General features: G+C 40.4%; 1 protein-coding gene across 2 annotated transcripts in view; it reads left to right on the forward strand.

Annotated features, from left to right (window-relative positions):
* Nucleotides 1–20,756, forward strand: part of BANP (BTG3 associated nuclear protein) — a 154,794-nt gene extending 134,038 nt beyond the window's left edge. Inside the window, exons 12-13 of one of the 2 annotated variants that reach the window (XM_086620753.1) lie at nucleotides 14,832–14,975; nucleotides 19,882–20,756. In XM_086620753.1, the coding sequence (XP_086476879.1) occupies nucleotides 14,832–14,975; nucleotides 19,882–19,953 (216 nt within the window). In that variant the 3' untranslated portion in view covers nucleotides 19,954–20,756. The remainder of the gene's footprint in view (nucleotides 1–14,831; nucleotides 14,976–19,881) is intronic. The other variant, XM_086620754.1, reaches the window with a different exon arrangement.
* Nucleotides 20,757–22,366: the final 1,610 nt, after the last annotated feature.

Genomic DNA, 22,366 nt, shown 5'->3' on the forward strand with positions numbered 1-22,366 from the left:
AGTAGCAGAGGATTCGGAGATGGAGTTACTGATGGATGGTCCCTGTAATTACATCCCAAAGTAATCGTCTGCCGTGGGTTTCACTGGAGTGGAAAACGAGCACAAGTGGTGCACGAATGGGTGGATAAATGAGAGTGCACACAAATGAGGGCACAAAACCTCGGAGAACCACCAGGGCTGGTGCTCTCGAAGGGTAAAACTGCCCTGACAATAGACATATGGTTGACATTTAATTCACAGGGGAGAACAGGCACTCGACTCCTGTGCCAATTGTTTTCCACCCCAAAACAAAGAGATTTTAATGATTTATGGCAGAACAGGGTGTATGTGTTACCTAATGTGTTTAGAATGACTTGATACAGTTTTCTGAGCAATGCAGGAAGTGAAGTGGATAAACAATCGCTTCTTATTCTTCTTTGTTCAGTATTTTTGGTTCCCTTCTGCAGTGTTAGTTTCTCTGAAAATGCTTTCCCATGCAGAACTTCATGCCACGGGCCAATACATGCGAGCAAAAAATAAATTTTGAAAATCACTACCAGAAAAACTATTTTACTTGTGTTCTCAATGTGGAATGTAACTGGCAATTCACGTTTTTAAAGAATATGCATAGTTCTTAAAAATCAGGTTACTGGCTCCAACTTGAGAAAAATAAATAGAGGAAGAAATCAATTGAGTAACCAGCAATTCAGTTGCAAAATTGAGGAGGTATCATCGGCACTACCGTAGCGTGCAGTACACGACTTAGTCAAACAAACTGGCACCCTGTTAGGATTCATTTTCATTTTATGACTCGAAATTAGAAAATGCCTCATTGCAAAGGCCGGTGTGGAAGAAGCACCAATTCCTGAGCTCTTCTCCAAAAACATTTGTCCACTTAGTGCGTTGAGTAAAGGGGAAAAGCGTACGTGAAGTTACGACGCTGAGCAGCCTTGTGATGGAGGAGCTAAGGAGAAATGACACGGCTTCACGTGGAGAGAGGCATATATAAACTGATGTCTCATCTGTGAACTTGGGTGGAAATCAGAAGATGGTCTAACATTATTAAATTTGCCAACAAGATGATAGTTTAAAAAATGACAGTGGATATATGTAAGAACATCCACTTTAATGAAAGAAATCAGTCATTTTTCCTAAGTGCTTTTGTATGAGAACTATGGTCTGAAAATGTTTTTGACTTGAAACATAAGATTTTCTGAGGTGGAACGTGATCTATAGCTTATAATATACGTTACATCTGCTTTTAGTTTTGGTCATCACTGGAACACACTGGGCGGTTTACAGCGACACTGTCTTCAGTGCGAATAATTTAAATGAAGTAGATAAAGCTTCTATTATTTTGAATTCTTTTTACATGAACTTTAGTAATAGCTAACAGCTAAGATTAGAGATACAGTTGAGTATTTTAATTCTCTTCCTACTGATATCCTGAAATCTTTTGTACGGGTATTTTGAGAAGTCCAGGTGTTCTTGTCATGTGTTTTTCATTCTAAACCCAGCCATTTCGTGTGTTTATGTCTATATTAAATTCTGGAGTACATATTCCCCTTACAAATCCGGATACCCTACTATAATTTGAATTAACCTCTGCGTTTGTGTCTCTTACAGCTATTTGTCCTTCCCAGGTGTTTTGAGATTTAGGTGGAAAAGCAAAACTGAAGAAGACAGAGACTTTTAAGTTCTGGATTCCTTTCCTATGCAAATTCCCTTATCTATGCAAATCAGAGAGCATCTTCCCTTAGGTCGTGGCTTTGTTCACACCCCCAGTGTTTGAATCTGCTCTTTAACTTTGGTCAAGTTTACACTTTTCCTTGCCCTTCCTGGGCTTTTTTTTTTTTCTTGAATTATGTCTACGGTGTTATTTTTTGTGCAAGTTTCTGTAAGAAACTTATTAATGTAGTTCAGGTAATTCTCAGGAGTGCTGCTTTCTTGTCTAAGTGTTCTTTCCTTGACAAGTGTTGGCTTAGAACTTTCTCCAACTTGTGATTTATAGTTCAGGCACAGTTGCAGTTAATTCCCCACCGTGGTTGTTCCTACCATTTTTCTTCTGCTTTACTTTTGAAGCCATTACATACTTCTGATACTGATTGATACAAATTGAGCTGATTACCTCATTTCATAATTAAAGTGCAGGAGGTAGCGTATTCGCTTGCCTTTCCTTAGGACTTTTCCTGAACACTGCAATACTAAGAGGAGGAACTTTTCTTTTCCTCTGTGTACAAAAGGCTCATGCTGTTGTCGCATGTGCTTTTTTTCCCCATCCATATTTCTCCAACTTAATAGGATCCTGCAGTGTACGGTAGGAGCAGTGTTTTGTTACCCTGGCAACAAAAGCCAAACTTTCAGATGTTATTTTGCTAGTATTAAAAAAAAAAAAAAAAAAATCACTGCCAGTTATGATGTAAACATTTGCAGTTCCCCCCAAATGTCTTTTCTTTCTGGAATCAAAGTAAAATCACTGTTCTGAGGGGAAACTGATGAATTGTTTTAGACGTTTTGAAGCAAAATAACACATGTGCGTGATTCTGGTAGATCTTCAGTGACCTGGTCTTACTATTTTTAAGTGGCATATTTACTACTAGCCTCATCAGAGGAGATGTACCCTCTCATCAGCAGTAAGAGTCCAAACTCCAGTTTTAAGTTATTTATGAAAGGATTGACTGCTATTTCTGCCGAAATTGCCTGAAGACTTTAGCAGAATTTCATAGTAAGTGCTGAAAGTACTTCAGCGTTTATCTCGACCTTTTGTTTTAAGCATAACTAATCCCATCAGGAATTTGAGACTGGAGAAGGGGACCAGCAGGGTGACATTTAAAGCCGTGTTTACGTTTTTGTAGAATAGCAGGGACTTGTCACATAAAAATGTAAAGGAAGACAGTCCTTTAGGACTGAGTTCTCCTATGGCTCTTGGCTAGGTTATGTCACAATAAAAAATTTCCCACCAGCCAGATGCTGCGTGAGTCACCGTTTATTATTCACTGGAATAACCTTTATCAGTGCTGGTCAGTCGGAGGGAGTCTGGGTCACTCGTGTATGACTTGTTTCTTGAGCTTTTGCACTCGGCAGCTACAGCTTAGTAAGGTTTCTTTGACACTGTAGTATTTTTCTCTGAGCTATCCAGCCATTTCTTAATAGCGCGCGGTTGTACGTTGAGTAAAACCCAAAAATAACATTCTGTTGGGAAAAAAACTGTTTAAGCCAAGGGCTTCTTTAGTATTGCTCAAAATAGTGAATTATCGCAGAGAGATTTAATTGTCCGCTCTTGAAAAAACATTCTTTTGGAAGTAGTTCCATCAATTTCATCGTACTTACTGTTAACAGTAAGCCATTTCCTCACCAAATGTTGCAATTGCTTAGGTTTGAATAATCTCTACCATTCGTAGACTGAATTAACTCAAAAGATTTTGCAACGGGATGTCGAAGGCTGAGCCGAGCTGAAATATTTGGTTATATATTTGTCTTGTCTTCTCTCTTGCCAAAAGGGGATTGGGATATATTGGGATATATGAAATAAGTTTTGGTGGGTTGGATCACCTGGAGGTCACGTCTCCATAAGCCTGTGTGTAGCTCGTACGGTGTAAAATGTTGGTTCACCAGAAAAGAGATTGATGAACCAGAGGAGGTGAGCACAAAATACCAAATCTACGGACTTTAGGGAACTCTGTAACAGCTGAAATTAAACCGTAGGCTGCGGTTTGGGAAGTGCAGCGTCTGAAAAGATCTGCCAGTTAACCACAAAGTTGTTTTGAGAAGTTTTCCTTGGTGGGCGATTTACTAAGAGTATCTTCATACAAAAGATGAGTCAGATGTACAACACAGATTTCCTTACAAGCCTCATAATTCCAAATAGCCTCTTTAATTTGATACAGTGAATTTAGATGAGGTAACTCTTCTTTCCATAACCAAGTAATTTTTACTGAAATTACATCTGCAGTTGAACTGCCAATTAATTAAAATTAAGTTTTGCACGTGTGCTAGTTTAAAGTGTGTCTTCAGTAAAAGTCTGTGTTTTGTTTTGGTGTATTTTACATCATTTTATAGGGCCTGAGCCCATCTCTACGCAAAGTCAAAGGAAGGGCCCCACTTGGCTTCCGTGGGATGTGATCCCAAAGCACCCTGAGGCAAAACCTCTTCCTTTGCTTTGTTGTCCCTGATGCTGGCACATACATACTGTCCATCTACCTGTGATATCGAGTTAAAATAAAATACTGCTGATGTAAACGTGGACTACTTACATATAGGATTTAATGTAATCCCGTTGTGTTTAGATCACATGATACAAAGCTTGATTTAGGCTTTTATTTCTTAGTAATTAACTGTGCAGCCCTTTCAGCCAGCTTAACAGTTGACAGATAAAGGTTTAATTACACTGATTACCCTTTGGTGTTCAATACCAACCGCTTCTCAGAGGAGCTGTTGGCCTTTTGAGGGACCCCCAGCGTGTCACGTAGCAGTATGTGTGTTGGCCCAGTGAAAGTGTGACACTTTCAACAACTGCCCCTTTGTCTTTAGGTGTTCACTTCAATTTAGGCAGGACACATTTAACCTGGAGAGACATCGTGAGCCTCGTGGGGTTTGTTTTTTAGATAATGTGTGTTTTTAAATACTGTATATGAATCATAGAATGGTTTGGGTTGGAAGGGACCTCAAAGATCATCCAGTTCCAACCCCCCTGCCATGGGCAGGGACACCCTCCACTACACCAGGTTGCCCAAAGCCTCATCCAACCTGGTCTTGAACACTTCCAGGGATGGGGCATCTACAACTTCTCTGGGCAACCTGTGCCAGTGCCTCACCACCCTCTGAGTGAAAAATTTCTTCCTTATATCCAATCTAAATCTCCCCTCTTTCAATTTAAAGCCATTGCCCCTTGTCCTGTCACTACATGCCCTTGTAAAAAGTTGTTTGCTCCAGTTGGACTGACTGTGCTTAGGAAAGGGTCAGAGAGACAGTGATGGTATGAGCAGGTGTTTTTTGTGAAAAAAGACAACATGAACTCTATTAATTTGGTCTTTTTCTGCCTGTTATATTTCTCCAGTTTATTTACCAAATTAGATGTGAACACTTTTCAAAGACTCCAGAATATTTATTCGTAATTTTTTTTTTTTTTTTTTACAAAAAAACCCTTGTACAGGGGATGTTAGTAAAGATCATGAACCTCTGCCACGCTTTCCCTTCCAAAACTTCACACGCTTCTGTGCGTCTCTCTTTTCATTGCTCAGCACCTATTACAGCAATTCACTGAGAGCTGCTGCTCTCCATAAAACCATCATTCTGGAAAGTGTTGGTGAAAGTATCAGTATTTACTGAACAGTTGGTTTTCCGAGGCTGAGACTGGTGGGGCTCACCAAGCCTTGCTCTCCTTGGGGATCCCTGAAACGGAGATCTTGGGAAACACGGTGGGGTGTTGGGAAGGAGCTTTTGAAGATGTGGATGGTTCAAACATGCCAAGCCCCGCGTTGCCATCGCTGACCTTGCTGGATCCGACCGCGGCAGCCAGGAAGATGGGCAGTTCCAGAGTTTGTTTAAGGAACCACAAGAGCTGTGGTTTGGGCTGGTGCTTTTCTCCAGGTTTTGTACAGGCGCCTTAAGGGAATCTCGGAGTAGATGTTGCTGAGTAGGTCTGTGCTGTGGTGTGTGCTCAAAAGTAAAAGCAGATGAGATGGTTTATTATTTGTTATGCAAGGAAATAATGCCGCTGATAAAAACGTACTCGGGAATTACTCTTTTTGTTTTTCCCCGCTCGGCAGAGCTGAAACCAGTTTCACTTTTCATGCCTTTTAGTTTGGGGAATTGAAAGGAGGTGCTCTCAGTTATATGGCTCTGTAGGGGTGTTAGTTAATGAAGTTTTGACAGATTTAAGGTCACATTTTGCATGGTTCGATTCAGCACACTTAGAAATACACAGCAGGGAGAGTTCCTCTCTCAGCGAACTGCTATATGTTAGACTTTTATATATGCTGAATTTGTTTCTGTATTGGCCCATTTTATGTAGGAAATAAATAGCAAATTTAGGTACAGGTTGTTGTTGGAGTAAGGAACAACTCAAGTAAAGCTTTATGAACTAGATCATTAACTTCACAATGATAACCTAATCTTTAAAAGCAGGGGATCCTTTTTATATTGTTTCCAGTTACCTCAGATCAAACATACTTTGATTTTAAAATAAACACACTGGGACATTAATGGGAATATATGACCTTAACATTACCAGAGCTCTTGCAGTGTAGTTTTCTGCAAAACCCTTATCAAACAACACTGCAGTATTTGAGGACAGGTGAGTGGAGCAGTTTGATTTTGGGTGATGGAAACTGCCACCAGGATGCATGGTTTGGGGGCTTCAGCTTTGGTAGTCGCTTCAGTACCACTGGCTTGCTCAGAACCCTGATTTTTCTTTTCTTCTCTGCGTATCCCAGCCCATACCAAGTGGAAATGGGACATCATAGCTGAGTCTTTTCTTTGGCATCAGTTGTCTGGGCACAGATGTTATGAGAAGTATGCTTTTAATTCAATAATATGCCCCGTTTAGAGGAAGCGTTTGGAAGGTAATTAGTAAAGAATTAAAACATGTTAGCATACTTAATGGGAATCAGCATTATTTTATTAAAAATGGGCTTCTTTTTGTGAGCTTGATTGGCAGTAGACTTATTTGCTCTTTATTTCCAACATGTTGTTCTGATCGTTTGAAAATGTAGCCCTATAGCAAATGATTGAAGCCAGTGTTAAATTTATTCAAAAGAATTTAGTTGATATATCACAAAAAGTAATTTTAAGCCTCTTCCAGTTTGTATTTGCTGGTGTTTTCTCACAAATATCTTTGACCAATGCTACTCAGTATTTTAATCAAAGATATGAAAGAAAAGGAATAATTAGTGGTATATAAATGGCAGTGTAATTAAACGCTAAATAATGGAAGTAACAGGTCATTTTTGCACTCTGACCCAGATTACTAGATATGATTGACTCAACTTGCCTTTTAATAAAGCTAGATGCCAAGTAATGTGTTTTTCTAAGAACACATATTCCACAATATTTTTTTTTATACTGGTGAGCATTTAGTGGCCTGGCTGATAGGATAAAACATAGTCTTTCACCTCCCAAACCTTTTCCTGCAGGGAGCAAAGAGAAGACACACGGGATGGGGCAGTGTGTTAGATGCTCCGGGCTGTTCTGTCAACTGAAGTATTTGAAATAAAGATGAGATGGCCTCTAAAAGAGAAGTTCTACTTCGAAAGCAGCTGTGGTTTTCACGGAAATTACTTTGTGTAATGGTCTTTAATTTATGCCATGTAAGACAAACGAGACAAGGATCAGCCCTTTGTGATAGTAAAATAGAAAAACCTGTGAATTTCTGGAACCTCTCTGCTGGCTGGATATGAACCGCTTTACTGGAGTACACGTTATGGCCCAGAGGGTTTTTTCTCTTGTGGTGATGCTGGTAGTAATGAAATGATAATCAGAATAAGTTCAGCTTGAAAAATAAGAAATTATTGTGGGAAAAAAATACGACTGCTATATATTTTGACTTTTACTGTAATGTGATCGTAGTAGTTTGAAGTTGGATCTACAGCAGCCATAAAAATGTACCTTAAAAAGAAGAGAGGCCTCATATTTTGGAAGCTTCTGCTTAAAAAAGGGTTGCCAATAAATGATCTGAAGGACGGGTTACATCTTCCAGGTGCTTACTCTCACCTCTGTGTGCTTCTCATCGCTGGGGACTGAGAGAGAAAAGCTGCTGATATTCTCTGCAACACCGTGAGCCATCTGTCTTCCTTATCTTTTTGGAAGAGGAACTTCCAGTCTTTTATTGCCATTAATATTTTGAAAAGTTTGCAAGATAAAACTCAGTCCTTAAAACTGCCTCGTAATTCTACCAAAAGACTTATTGCTTGATTTTAAGTACAGCGTAGAAAGTGTGCAGCAGGACGTGGTGGTCCGTGGGCCGTGTCGTCAGCTGTGTGTTTGTTCTGAAGAGTTACAGGTTGAATGTGAATGGAATTCTCTGGAAAGATAACATGTCATCAGACTGTATGAATTCTTAAATTATGTACCCATGGGACAGATAAAAATAGCATGAGGGTTACGGTGTTTTTCAGTGAGTGCTGCTTTATCTCAGCATGAAGAGGACTTCTGCTTGGAGAACAGTTGAGTCCATGCTTTGCTACCGCTCCTTTTTGTCATGTTAATATGTTAATTTTTTAATGGGACTGTTTAATCACCAAAATAACTTTATATCAGCCACCATCAGATACAAGCTTTTCAATACAGTATGTCTTGGTTAAGTTGAACCAATGGCCTAACGAGGACGGGGTATGAAGTAGACCATGGTCCTGAATTTTCTGTTATACTTTAGTATTCTCCACACTGGACTTGTTTCCTAGTGTTGGGTCTTGCTCTGTTTCATCAAATGAAATTAAGAACTACAAAAGACCATCTTATGGAAAAAAATCTTGTGTTTTTTCTTACATCTCTGTTGTTTTGGCATTCTGCGTTGCGTGTTCCAGATTCCTTAGTGACTGCCAAGGTGACGGAGACCTGGATTAGTCTAAGCCTCTGATATTCTCAAGGAACTCATTAATTTCTGATGCTAAAAAGTCTTGCGTTCTGCTCCTAAATACAGAGTCTAGTTGCCTCAGGTAAACTCATCTATAAGCCTGTAAATCCTCAAAATAAATGTTTTGTTGGCGCTAAATCCAGTGGATCTTTTTAGTCTTAAGGCTCCACGAAGAAAACTTTAAGACTGAAAAGAATCAGCTGGAGGGAGTTCTCTTTTTTCAGTGAACATGTTTATCAGCAGAACTTCCTACCGTTTGAAGGAGCTCTGTGTGCTGTTTGAATGTATTCATGTAGTTTTGCCATCAAAGATGAATGATGGTGTCGAAGGATGATAGGCAGGTATTTCTTTAATTTTCTGTTTTCTGGGAATCATCCAAACCCATAACCATCCTTACACTTTTGGGCTCAAACTGTCTTTTTTATCAATGTTTTAGCTAAAGCACATCACTGAGGTCTTTTTCCTGTGCACAGCTCATTTCTTCTGTGCAACATTGGCTGAAATGGTGTCTTGCTGGCTCGAAGTGTTGCAGGATTTTCAGATGTGAACCTTCTATAAACAACCACTCTTTCGGTGATTCAAAGCCTCATTTTTTTTAAAGAAATGTCATCTTTTATTGCATTCCTGCAGTAGAAATGGGATGAAACGATGGAAAAAAGACACTAAAATCCCAATGTGTCTTGGTTTTGAGCTTTTTATAGGTAGGCAAACATGTGTGCTTGACTAGATTAATAAAAAACCACACAGCAACAGTAGCAAGAATGTGTTGTAGAAGGCTCAATCTGGCAAGAACCAGACTGAGGAATGGGCTTTTTTGGTAAACAAACTTCAGCTATCCCAAAACATTTAACTGTTTTTGAAGGTTGGAGTCTAAAGAAAAGTTTTAAGTTATGGACTTTAGAAGAATAATTCTCAGTGATAAGAAAAATCAGCAGAGGACATGATAGGAATTGAACCATTTTTGGAAACTATGCTTGAATACTTTTGGAAGAAACTGAAGGAAAACCTATTACATTTTAATCTTTAAAAAAAAATTATTTCCTGCCCTGGCAGTTGAATGTTAAGTGGGAACTATTAGTTATGGGCTAAAATGGCCTTTAAACGGAAAGGAAGAGAGCAGAGAAAGTAGCTGGTTTTCATTATTAATACTAATTTTATTATTACGTTTTACATGGCAAGCATCTCCCTGAAGAAGGGATGAAAAATAGAGATCCAGGACCTTCAGGCTCAATATCTTGCGTGTCCCAAATTGTCAAGATGTTCAAGAGAGAATGATAGAGGAAAAAAGCTGGAAAGGGGAGGGGAAAAAAAAAAAAACAACAGAGAAGGGCAAAGACTCAGGTCAGTGGGATACCACTGCAAGGGTCTGCACTTCTGCTACAGTTCTGATCGAGAGGCCTGGGTGTGTGTAAATGTTGGTGTAAGGGGGGACAGAGAAGGTACCTACGGGCACGATGTGCTTGGAGTGAGGAGCTGTCTGCCCCTTAGCTCACTTCACCAAATCTGTCAGCTCTTGTCTCTCTTGTTGAAAGCTTGTAGAGCTTTAAGGGAAATAAATGCTGGGTCAAAGAGACTGTGGTTCTGTGTTCTCTAATAATGCCAAGAGTTCACACTTTGACTGTTCCTTCTAGTATTTCCAGGACCATTTAAAATAAAAACTAATTAACAGAAATGCATTTGTGTTTCTGTCTGAAGGTGTTAGGGAACGGTTTCTTATTCTGAAAGGTGCTGGGAATAGTGAGGGAGGGAGCTCTTTCAGACTTGCTTTTTTGTTTAGGCAGGTTGTCTTCACCAGGCTCACCATGCAATGTGGTCATCTTTGAGACAACAGGTTTGGAACGTGAAGGGTTGCAAAGAGTGGGCCAGGTGACAAAATGTGCTTGGGAGGATTGGTATCTTCAACGCATCCTCAGATCCATACGTCTCGAAGATATTCTCAGATGTCTTACAGACATTTCCTAAAGTATTCTGATTTCTCTTGATAAACACTTTTCACTGGGTTTCCTATTTGGGGCAAAGCATGTGTCCGTGGTTGTGGGTGCGAGCTGCAAGAACAGAGGAACGTAGCGAGCTGCTCTGTTCCAGCTGTGCAACCGCTCGCGCTTGCGGTGGAAATAATTGTGCAATGTGAAGAGCCGGAGCTAAAGATCTTGTCACTGTCAAGACAATTTTTTACCACTGACAGCAAGCAATAATAAATGACCAAATGTACTTTCTCTAAATATTCCACTGAATTATTTTTAAAAAAAAAATTTTTTTTTTTGGTCTGCTTGTTAATTTTAAAGACAGTCTTTTTTTAAGATGGTTTTCAGCCTTGACTCGAACTCTTTCTAGCCTGAGTTAGCTTGAGTGACATTCCATGTCAGACACCTCCGTGCTTTTGTGCCTAAGTGAAAGAGAAGGGTGACTCCGAGCTTCTTGCATATTTGGAGCATGAAATAATCCATTTTCTTAGAAGTGAAGCTTATTATTTCTCAGTTTAACCATATTCTGTTACCTGTTTCGGACCAGTAAGGCAGGATGTTAGAGAAGCCCAATGGAAGAGAAGTTCATTTTCAGGGTGGATCGTTTATTTTTTTGATACAGTTCCTTTATTTTAAGGTCAAGGGCAGGTAAGAATTACAAAGTTAAAGTGTTGATTTGGAAGTCAAGCGAACAGCCAAGGAAAAGCCATGTACTTGCACCTGCCCCATTTGTGACTCTGCTGCCCAACTCCCACAAATCTGTGTCACATAAAGCTGTTGAACCCTTTGTGTCTTTAATTTTTGCAGCCTCCCTACAGTTTCATGTAAAACCTGTGACATTTATGAAAGAACAAAACTACTAGGTGAGGCTGATTGAAGTTACAGGGCTGGAGTTAAATCCTATTTTTATCTGGGGAAGCATCATCTTACTGATCGATCCACGTGAATCCACTCTATGGCCTCTGTCCTTTATTTTATTTGTTTCTGTCTGTCTTTCTATCAACATGTATTCTGAGCTAATATCTTCCCCTGGGACCTTTTTCCCCTACATTAAAGGAAATGGGAATATCTGTTTTTATCAGGCACTGTGAATACTGTGGAAGAAAAAGATTTTGCAAATGGAAGCAGAATCCAAGGACTGTACCCAAACTTGCCCATCTGTTTGCCCAAGCTGGGCTTTTCCTTAACAATCCTGCTGTTTGTGAGCAGTGTGAAGGGTGATGTCAGACATAGTTCTTCAGCATAACAAATTTTTGGCGTGTTTTTAAAGTTAAGACAGAAATATAATAAATTGATCTTAATCTCCAATAGAGAAAATATCATTTATTGCTGGTTTTAATGTCAGTTGAGTTGGATTTCCTATCTGGATATGCTGGAGGTTCATGGGATATTGTGATTACAGTGTGATTAGTGAAGTGCTGTCTTTAGTGTGGTGCAGGTCATCGTCGTGTCCCGTTTGACAGAGGTGTTCAGAGATGTGAAGTGGACATATCAAACGTTCCAGGCTGAGCCTGAGGTTGGCTTGATGCTCCCTTTGGCTCAGCAGATTAAACACAAGGTCCTGTGCCATTGAGACTACAGAAACAACTTTCTTTCCAAATTCCTTTTGGGGGAAAGAAAAAAAAAAAATTGATAAAGATGGCAATTCGCCCCTTGTACTCTCATCCATTTATATCTTAATTTCAGAAGCTGTCCAGTAATTTAAATAGAAACTGCAAAATAATAGCTTTGTTTAGAGCGCTGTCTATAAACAGATATTGAAAAGAGCTTGTTGCTCATTCCTTCGTTTAAAATTCACTCAGGTGGTTCAGTTTAAGACTGGAATCTTTCCCCTGTTCTTGCTTTTATTCTCATTTGTTCAGTGACTGGTTATATGGCCAGTTATGCTGCTGTGACAGGCCAGGCAGTATTTAAAGAATCTAAGGCAGCTCTTTACATTAATGTGTGCTAGGTGGAGAAACATTAAGAAATCATTTCCAGCATTTGATGGTTCTGCTTTTGGTTTTCAAAGTCCAGACTGATTTTTTTGTTCTCTCAGTGTTCGTAGAGTGTCTTCAATACTTGGTTTGTTTCTGTGCATCAGGCAGTACAAAGCTCTCGGAGTGAGTTTGTGCTGGATTTTCCCCAGCACATTCTGCGTTGCTGTGTCGCTGTGTTTCCTCCTTCGACGTTTCCTAAAAGCAAGATCAGGTCTCCAGGTCTGATGTTTTGTAGCTGTAGGGAAAAATACAAAGGAGGCAGTTGGTAGAGAATAAACGTTCAGATCGGAGCCAATCGCCTGGTTCGCAAACCCCCAAAAATTTGGTGTAAGGCTGGTGGAAATGAACATCTTCCATGGCCACTCACCTTCCTTATTGACTACTGAAGCCTGTAGTCCTTGGGGTCCACACAAAGAGGATGTGACAAAGAAGGAAAAAGTAGACTAAATGTGATTTTGTAATATTTGATGTCTTATCTCTCCAGTTTATCCATCTGTTTTGAAAATGGTACAGCTGGAAACCAAGCACAGTGTAGGTAGCTGTCACTGCTTTAGTCTTGAATTTGGATTAGAGCACATCTAAACTTAACTGAGCTGGTTTTAATCTGCCTGGTTGGGGGGAATGGAGCACCAGCAATCAATCTATGACCTTGTCAACAGAAATTCATAAATACCTGGGTTGGTCAGCTCCTGCTGATGTTGGCACGTTGTCCATTTTACCTCTGTGAAAACTAGCTCAGCTTCATCATTACATCCCATAAACATGCTTCCCGTTTCTTTGTGAATGAAAGCTTAGTTACAAATAGTTTATCCAGCAGGAAGACACAGTAGTAAGAGCACATAACCATTTGCATGAAACGGATAGGGAAGTGTAATTTGGCAGCAAGAAGTATTTTATGCAAGTGTTGCTGGGTTGGGTTTTTTGGTAGGCAGGATGGTAAAGGTACATTATCACTAGGAATCTAATAGGTTTGGTATAAGGTAAGATACAACAGAGTTATTGATCTTCCCCGGGGTGTGTGCTGTTAAAGAGAGTTCTTTCGAAGTGCACTGGAAGGTGTGCAGCTGAGAACATACCATAAACCAGGGAAACTGGTCCTGTTACAAGTTTTAGGCTTCTTTTTTGTAAAACAGTTTGTATGTGAGAATAATGGGCTCGTGCAGTCACTCACAGTCATTCTGAAGTTTGTCGTTCAGAAATAAATGAGAAAAAATACATTTAAGACTTGCAGGTAATCAATAGGACAGGCTGCGATGTGATTCCAACAGTATGTATGGGATAGCTCCAAAAGAAATACCGTAGGGTGAGAGAATTTTGCTCACTCCTGTGAAAACAAAATGTAGCATCCTTTTGCAGTTTGGTGCTGACTGTCTCTCAGAACACCCAAGATCCTTATAAAATCCTGACAACACCCCTGAAGGTCATTTATGGAGGTCACTTCTTTTTGCCTCCCACACTCCCTAGAGAAATTCTGGTCTACCCACTCCTTCATGGCCACCCACCCGCAGATCAGCTGAGAAATCATACTCCGTTCAGAAAAACCTTTGTTAAGAATGTTATTTTTGTTCTTTGTTCTCTTTCCTTCATTTAAAAGATGTCTTTTGTTCGCTGTAGTTCAAATGCCATAGTTTAAAAATTCATCATTCACGGCGTATAGAAGTTAACACTGAATTTGTGTGTTTTAGCTGAACTTAAAAAATGAGATTGAGGACTCGTCATTTTTTACGTAAATGTCTTTTATTCTGATTTGGGTTTTCAGAAGTAAATTAAAATTAGTTGAATCAAAAGAATGTTTTTAAGGAAGCCCTTTTAGAGGGATCAACTGTTCTTTGGTTTTTGAAGCGGGTGGGGGACTTCTAGTCTTCACCAGTCAAAGTGCAGATGTGTTTATGGTGAGCAGTAATTCTTAAATCTACACCTTCATATACGAGAGGAACATAAACGTTACTGTAATAAATTGTCTAAAGCGGAACGCCGTCGGCTGCGAGGAGTATCTCGGATCTTTGTGTAACAGTAAGAGCGTTACTCCGTGACGTTGTCACACTCCTGGTGTAACCTGCACAGTTTATCCTGCTTGGTCTTTGCAATAATCATTAACAGAATTAGGAATCTCATAAGGCAAAACGTGGCGAGCATCTAGTGTGGGAATCTTTCCATGTGTGTACCATGTCCTCTGGGAAACCCAGATGATTTAAAGCAACTGTTACTGATAGACAAGTTTTTGTGTGTTTCTTTTTAATGGCCTTGGGTTTTGCATCTGGTTTGAGTTAGATGGTTCATCGTGCCTTTCTCGTTGTGGTTGCTTACAAGCTGCTTGCTCCCTTGCTTTCCCTGCAGGTGTTGCAGGGCGCTCAGCTGATCGCTGTTGCTTCTGCGGAGCCGGCGTCAGGGGGTGTTGATGGATCCCCGCTCCAAGGGAGTGACATCCAGGTCCAATATGTACAGCTGACACCAGTGACAGACCACTCTGCGACCAATCAAGTATGTATATCCATCTTTTTGCCATTTGAGTGCACTTAACTTATTGAAACGTCTGTCAGATGAACTATATATCTATCCACAAATGCTGCAGTCCCAAGGAGTTTATGATCTTGTTTCCAAACCATTAAAAAAAAAATAAATCTATAATAAGAAACATCATTTTGTTTAAGGTATAAAGTCTTTGACTATCCCTGCTTCTATGTTCTTGCTCAGTGCCTCTAGAGAGTAGTTATTTTGGTCATCATTGTTTTTCTGCATCCTTGAAGGCTGAGCGCCGTGTTAAAGGACAGGGCAAAAAAAAATTTGCTTGGAATCTATCCAGAAAGTATTTTTCAGGCTGAGGTTTCTCTTAAAAATGTTATTCCCTTTCTGACAGCCGTTTTCCAGTTATTTTGATCAGCAGCCTGGATTTCCCGCAGGAGTCGCAGCGTTAGCAATTGTAAGTGAACACTTGATCCTCTCAGTTACGGTGGAGGAATTATCTTTTTTTTTTTTCTTTTTTTTTTTTTTTTTCCCTTTTTACATCAGTTTGAACAGTCATATGTCTGAGTCTAGAAAAAGTTTCTCATCAGCTCGAAGCTGTGACTGGTGACCACACAAGAATGCTGACTTAAAACAGTTGTCAGAAGTTTTTCTGAAGATGGTTACACATTCTTCTGTGAACCTCTCCTAGTGGGCTGCTTTTCTAGAGAATGCCAAGTGGTTGTGAAAGATAAGCTGGTGCTCATTAGCCAGAATAGAATGGTATCCTCAGCAGCCAGTGTTAGAGTGGATTTTTATCGGATACATACCCAGTTTTGTAGAGAATTCTGATCTGGCTACAAACATTTGGATATTGAGTCACTTGAAGAAAATAAAAAAAATGCATAAGAAATCAAGGGAATCTTGTCCAAACTTTGCATGCACAAAACTCAAGTGCTTAATGCTTCTTCCATGGGGAAGGCAATCTGCAGACCGGTTTGCTACAGGAAGTTGCAGCACATTAGTTATCTCGGCAGCAAAGAGATCTCGGACAAAATATGGACCTGCATCGCTGATTGCCAGCGTGCCGTCAGCGCTGGCGGGTGCTGGTAGGGAGGGCAGAGCTCCAGGCTCTCCTGCTTGCCCCGGTCCATGCTGGCTCCCCTCCTTGGTGCTACAACGTGCTTCTCAGAAAAATTACACTCCCTGCCAAAGAGGAGTTCTAATGTTCTAATTTTCTGTACACTGATCATAGAATCATAGAATGGTTTGGGTTGGAAGGGACCTCAAAGATCATCTAGTGCCAACCCCCCTGCCATGGGCAGGGACACCTTCCACTACACCAGGTTGCCCAAAGCCTCATCCAGCCTGGCCTTGAACACTTCCAGGGATGGGGCAGCCACTTCTCTGGGCAACCTGTGCCAGTGCCTCACCACCCTCAGAGGGAAGAATTTCTTCCTTTTATCTAATCGAAATCTCCCCTCTTTCAGTTTAAAGCCATTGCCCCTTGTCCTGTCACTACACGCCCTTGGAAAAAATCCCTCTCCAGCTTTCCTGTAGGCCCCCTTTAAGTACTGGAAGGCTGGAATAAGATCACCCTGGAGCCTTCTCTTCTCCAGGCTGAACAGCCCCAACTCTCTCAGCCTGTCTCCATAGCAGAGGTGCTCCAGCCCTCAGATCATCTTTGTGGCCTCTTCTGAACCTGCTCCAGCAGCTCCATGTCCTTCTTGTGTTGGGGACCCCAGAGCTGAACGCAGTATTCCAGGGGGGGTCTCACGAGAGCAGATTGTCCCATGTAGCTGAGCCCTTAATAGTTGTTCTTCCCTCTCTGCTAGATTTGTCTCTGCATTTACATTCTCAATATTTTGCTCGTAGTTGCTTGTAATAGTACTCTGAACAATAAATGTTCCTGCAGGGATCGTGCCTTATTTTGTATAAATCCTCAAGTCCTGCTGGTCCCTTGCAATTAATGAAGCATCTAGGTGTGGCGTAGCGAGAGCTGTTTCTCGTGCTGCTGTCCTCACTCCAGGCCTGGGAAATTCTCACATCTACCTCCCATGGACTTTCTCCTGGATCTGCTCCTGGTGCCTGTCCTCCCTTCTCAGCTGCCACCTCCGATGGGCAGGAGGTTACGGAGTGCGGTTACAAACATCGGCATCCATCTCCCGCACGACCGGCAGCCACCGGAGCTGTTACTTTTCTCTTCAGGGATGCTTTGCACCGTGTTAGGTTTGAATATTGTGGTTAACCACAGAGATTTATACAAAGCTGAAGAGAAGCAGAAAAGGAATGCGAAGTGAGAAGAGTACGAAAGGAAAAAACAGACAAGGCTAAAAATAAGTTTGCCGTAAATATTTCCTCGGTTTGCACAAAGTGAAAACTGAGGATCTGTTAACGAATTGGAGGAACAAACTTGGTATTTGCATTACTCTGAGTTATATGGATAGCCCAGTGGCTTTTTTGGCTAAAATTATGGAATAGTCTTACTCATCTCAGATCTCTTATCTGAAGGGAAAAGCCTGTCAGCAAGGCTGTAGTGACACTTCCATCTGTTTTCATGTGGTTCTTCACTGACTTACTGAGATGTTCTCAATGATTTTGAACCTATTTATCAAAGAAAGCTTGTAAAATGGAGTTCATTGTCCACCTGGGTTGGATGCTGTGCGCTACACAAATTCCGTGTTTGAAACACCACAGCTGCAAATTTATTTAATGTCTGAAAACAGGACGCCAGTTTTCTGCCCTTTTTTCTTGAAAGCCATGCCTTTGGCATTGCCCAGGCAAAGCTGAAGGTAGGAGTGAGGCTGTGTGAAATGAATCCCTTCTCTGCAGCAGAAGCAGACAGCAGTATCCACTTCAACTTGGTATTTTCGATGTATTTATGCACAATTTTGCATTTTCAAATTATCTGTAGACAGAAGTATTAATAGGTAGGATTCTGAGAGTTTCTTAGTAACCCTAAACCACGTATGGAAACATAAACTATTAATATATGAACAACATTTTGCTGGCATAAATTTACAAATGCATGTACGGAGGCAGGCATGGTTTGAAATCAGATGAATTTGGGGAATTTAGGTTTAGTTGGCTTGTTTTCGTATCTCAGCATTCTTGCTTATAGCAGCTTGCAAAATTTAGAAATGCAGAAGGTGATGATGACAAAGAATATTTGGATTAATTCTGTGCTCAAATTCATATGCTGGTGGTGAATTTTGTTAGATTCGGAAAAAAAAAAAAACAGAATTCTAAATCTAAAGAGTGCTTCTAATCCCTTTGGCAGTCTTCTACTTCTGTTCTGAATGTTGGATAAATATTCAGTATTGCTGTGGTTGCTGTTATTTGGTAATATATTACTTCAGTTTTCCTCTAATGGGAAGAAAACTTTGATGGTCACTTGAAAACTTACCTGCTGTCAGATTTAGCAGCCTGATAGAATTATTCACCACTTCGACACTCATTTAAGTAAACACCAAACGACCTATAAAGTTGAACAGGAAAAAAAAAAAATCTTGTAGCTGTGTGCAATTACTGGCAACGAGGCAGAGAGATGAAAAGAAATAATTTGACAACAAAACCTTAATTTAGGAGCAGTGCTTTATAATTCTGAACCTCCAGTATGACTAAAGAAGTTGTGACTTTATTATAAAACTGATGGACGGGAAATCTAGTTGAGTTTCCACCCTTGTGTCTTTGTGGATCATCTCGCACATAGTGGGCTGAGAGCATAAAGCAGAGCTTCAAGTAAGACTTTTTCATAACAGAAGTACTGCCACAGAAGTAATTCTGTATCCAGGATGTTATATAAAGCATTTATTGGATGTATTTATGGAGGGAAAATCCACCAAGGGCAGATCTCTGGAATCTGTGGGAGTGTACAGGAAAATACCATTAAATACTTGCCCTTTTCTTGTAGTTTATCTGTGCTCCTGATACTGGCTGCTATCAGGGGAAGGCTTCTTGGGTGTGATGGACTTTATCCAAGCCAATACAGCTGTTTTTAAATGCTGTTCATCTTATAGCTCTAAAGATGGAGCTTGTTTCATAATCTGGTTTTCCTTGCTCCAGCTAACTTGGCTAAAAAGCCGGTTTTCTATGGGATTATCCATTCACAGCGTTGTCAGACTACTGGTAGGCAGTAGTTTAATTTTTAAGGAGACTTCCTTTGAAAGCTTAAATCAGTTGTGTTTACTTTAAATTCTTTCACGGAGGACTCTTTTTGCTGGGAAAGTGAGTAGAGTCAGCTCTGTGGGAAGAATTTTTGAGAAAAAAGTTCACTATAGTAGCACTATTCTCATTGTACCCAAACTAGAGAAAGACTGCAGTGGGTAAAGTCAGCAGTTTTAGACTGTATCCTGCAGCAGCTGGGGAAATTCCAAGCACACAAACAGGAAGTTTTACTCTCCTTAACCTACAATAGTTCTGTCACTCCGGGACTTCCGACTGTCTTTCCTATGATCGCCCTTGGTGGACTTTCCTTCCATGACACCTTTCAGCTCTGTACCCCCGAGCTGCTGGTATGTACATCGTGCTGGGACAAGTCCTTCCGTGGCTTTGGCACATGTTGTGCCACACACAGGGTTTTATTTGGTTTCTTTTTAGAGCTGGCTCTTTTTTGGGAAGAGAGAGGGAATAATTGTTTTCTATTTGCTCTCTTCGTGCTGCTCATGGTGTTACAGATCCTTATCGTGATTTCATTATTTCAGCCTTCTCTTTGCAGCCTGTAGGGCATTGGTCTACTTATTCTTCATGTGAGCTCTTTGTGTTATTTTTAGTGCTTTTGTAAATATATTTCCCTTTCAACTCTGCCATAGAGCTGATATCCAGGAGATTTTTCACTGGTATATACAGGAACTTTCTATTAGTGTACTTTGTTCGCATTCCCGTGACTATACCAATGAAAAGCACTTTCGTATTGATTTATTGATTTCATGTTTTCCTTTTGCAGGGCACTGATACCCTTCAGTCAGCAATCCAGCCAGAAATGCAGATAGAACACGGAGCGATCCAGATTCAATAAGAGAATTGCGAAAAGCTGTGTCAACGGAGACGTCAGTGAAGCACAGGCAGCAGAAGTTAAGTGCTGTGGTCCTCGTGCGACAGCAGGAGCGTGGAAATGCCTTTTAGACTAATGGTCACACCTCGAACATCTCCTGCAAGTAGCAGAGTTCCAATGATCTGGTTGCCTCACCTGGAATAAATCAGACCCATTTACTTAAATTGGAGCTACATCACTACATCAGTTGAGGATCTGGCCTCAAAAATGAATGGCCTGCCCTTAGGTTCACTTAAAGAGGAAAAAAAATCTTTCAGAAAGAGGGAGAGAAATCTAATGAATCAAACCCGTGAGACTAAATTAATGTTTCATCCTGTTCATTTCTTCTGTGAAATACGCCGTTTGAATGTCCGCAGGTATCTTAGGAAGTGTATTGCTGCTCTGCAATACTTGCTTTACCACATATAGAAGATCAAGAGCTCAAATATTTTTCACTGTTTAAACAGCTTTTTTTTTAATTTGCTATGGTGTTTATAACAAAAATGGAAAATATTTAAAAAAAGAAAAATCCCATAAATGCAAGTATTGGCCTTTCGCTGGTGTTTTCTGTTCTGTGTAATGAAAAATGTATTTGCAGAAAACTAACAATTTTGTTTGTACTGTTGCTTAACTACTTTTCTAGGGGAAAATGCTTTTAAATGCTGTAATTACGCATTTCTAATGAAAAATAAATGTGTATTTATGAATAGTGCAGCTCTAAGTTGCTCTCTGCCTTAGGAGTATCCCCAGTTTGATGGCACTGTGCTGTAGGAGTGTAGTTCTGGAGTATTTGAAGACAGATGCTCTCTGGCAAGCTGTGCTGTCAAACAGAGAAGGAAGATTAAGAGTCTGTAAGGAAGATGTCAATCTTAGATCATGTTATCATCTAAATTTCCAGTGCAAGAAAAATGTGATAGTTAAGCTTTTGAGTCTGCAAATCCGATTTTATACAACAAATTTATGAAATAATTTTTAAAAACGTGAACGATTCTTCTGAGCTCGCTCCCTCTTAGTTCCTCCTCCCTCCTTTGTCCAGCCGTCTGCGGCAATAACTCAGTTTGAAATTCATCCATGGAAAGCTGGGCTGCAAAACTCACACCTGTCTTGTTCTGCAACAGCGAGGTGAAGTCCTCCCTCCACTGAAACTTATGGGAAATTTGTTACTGATTTTCAAGACAGCTACGTTTTCGTATTTGCTAAGCTTGAGTGGAAAGGACACATCTTTGCTGTGACTTGATTATCTTAATGGTGCACATTTTGGGAAAATACAGAGTTTACTGGGGGAGGTGATGCTTTGTGTTTGTTTCTCAGCTGCCACGGTTGCTGTCAATATATGGCTCCTGATGCATTTCATGTACTAAAGAATGGGGCATAGCCACGAGTTCTACGTGGTTGAATTCAGCCTAACATTTTTTTAATGAAAGGAAGGGTTAAGCACGCTCAGTTTCTGGGAATGTTGTCCCTGGTAAGTGTTACACTTTATGTAAATTCCTGCTTCTCTTTAGGATGTTTCTTGACGCACAAGTACAATGCAAACTGAACCACAGCTTATTGAACACAATGTTTGCAACAGGCCAAGAATTTGGCTACTCTTCAGTTTCTTTTTTTAATAGTGTTTCTCAGACTGGGTGTATGAAGAGTTTGGCATCCAAACAGAAGCCTAAAAATAAAGCAGGGCCTGTTCTTTTTAGCATGGCTGTTCAATAACAATTTGTCACTTGGAAATGACAGTGAGAAAGCTGGGATGGCAAAGCCACCGGGTGCTGCCACATACACTCTCTTGCTATGTTCATATTGGCCACAGCAGCTTTCTTGTCTTCTTCAGAAAGTTTTTCCTCCTGCCCAGCTTTCCTTCTGCATCCTGGGCATCTTCTGCTTTGGAGGGGAACACACGTGCATTTAAACTGTAGGGTCCCTGTCTTTGTTGTATGGTGCAATTAAGAATTCTGTTCTCTTTGCATTTTTCAGCTCAGCCACGAGAGGAGATTGAGTTCAGGAGAGGTTTCCTTTAGCCGTTAGACTGCTGCATGCTCATGTCTCTTCTGCTAAAAGTGATTGTAAAGACGTGTCAAGCACTGAAATAGCATTCAGGAGGTTTCGAGAGAATGAAATCTACTTTACCAGTGTGGAATGGAGAGTGTGCAAATCGATTGAAATAAATAGGTAAGGAGAGCAGCTTATTAAGACCCTCCTGTGCATTCAGATGTTCAGACTCTGTGTTCCTCAAGATGCGAATTTTTCTCAGTGTTATGTCAATGTTTACATTAGTCTAAGCTGTGTCACCCTGTTTCTGCTTCAAAGAAAAGACACTTCAGCATTGAGCCAGGTATTCCTATGAGTAATCACTGTCCCTGTTTCCTTGCTGTAGATTTTATGTCCTTGGAGGATTTATGTCCTT

Source organism: Tauraco erythrolophus, chromosome 15 (assembly GCF_009769465.1).
Source record: "Tauraco erythrolophus isolate bTauEry1 chromosome 15, bTauEry1.pri, whole genome shotgun sequence".
Lineage (NCBI taxonomy): Eukaryota > Metazoa > Chordata > Aves > Musophagiformes > Musophagidae > Tauraco > Tauraco erythrolophus.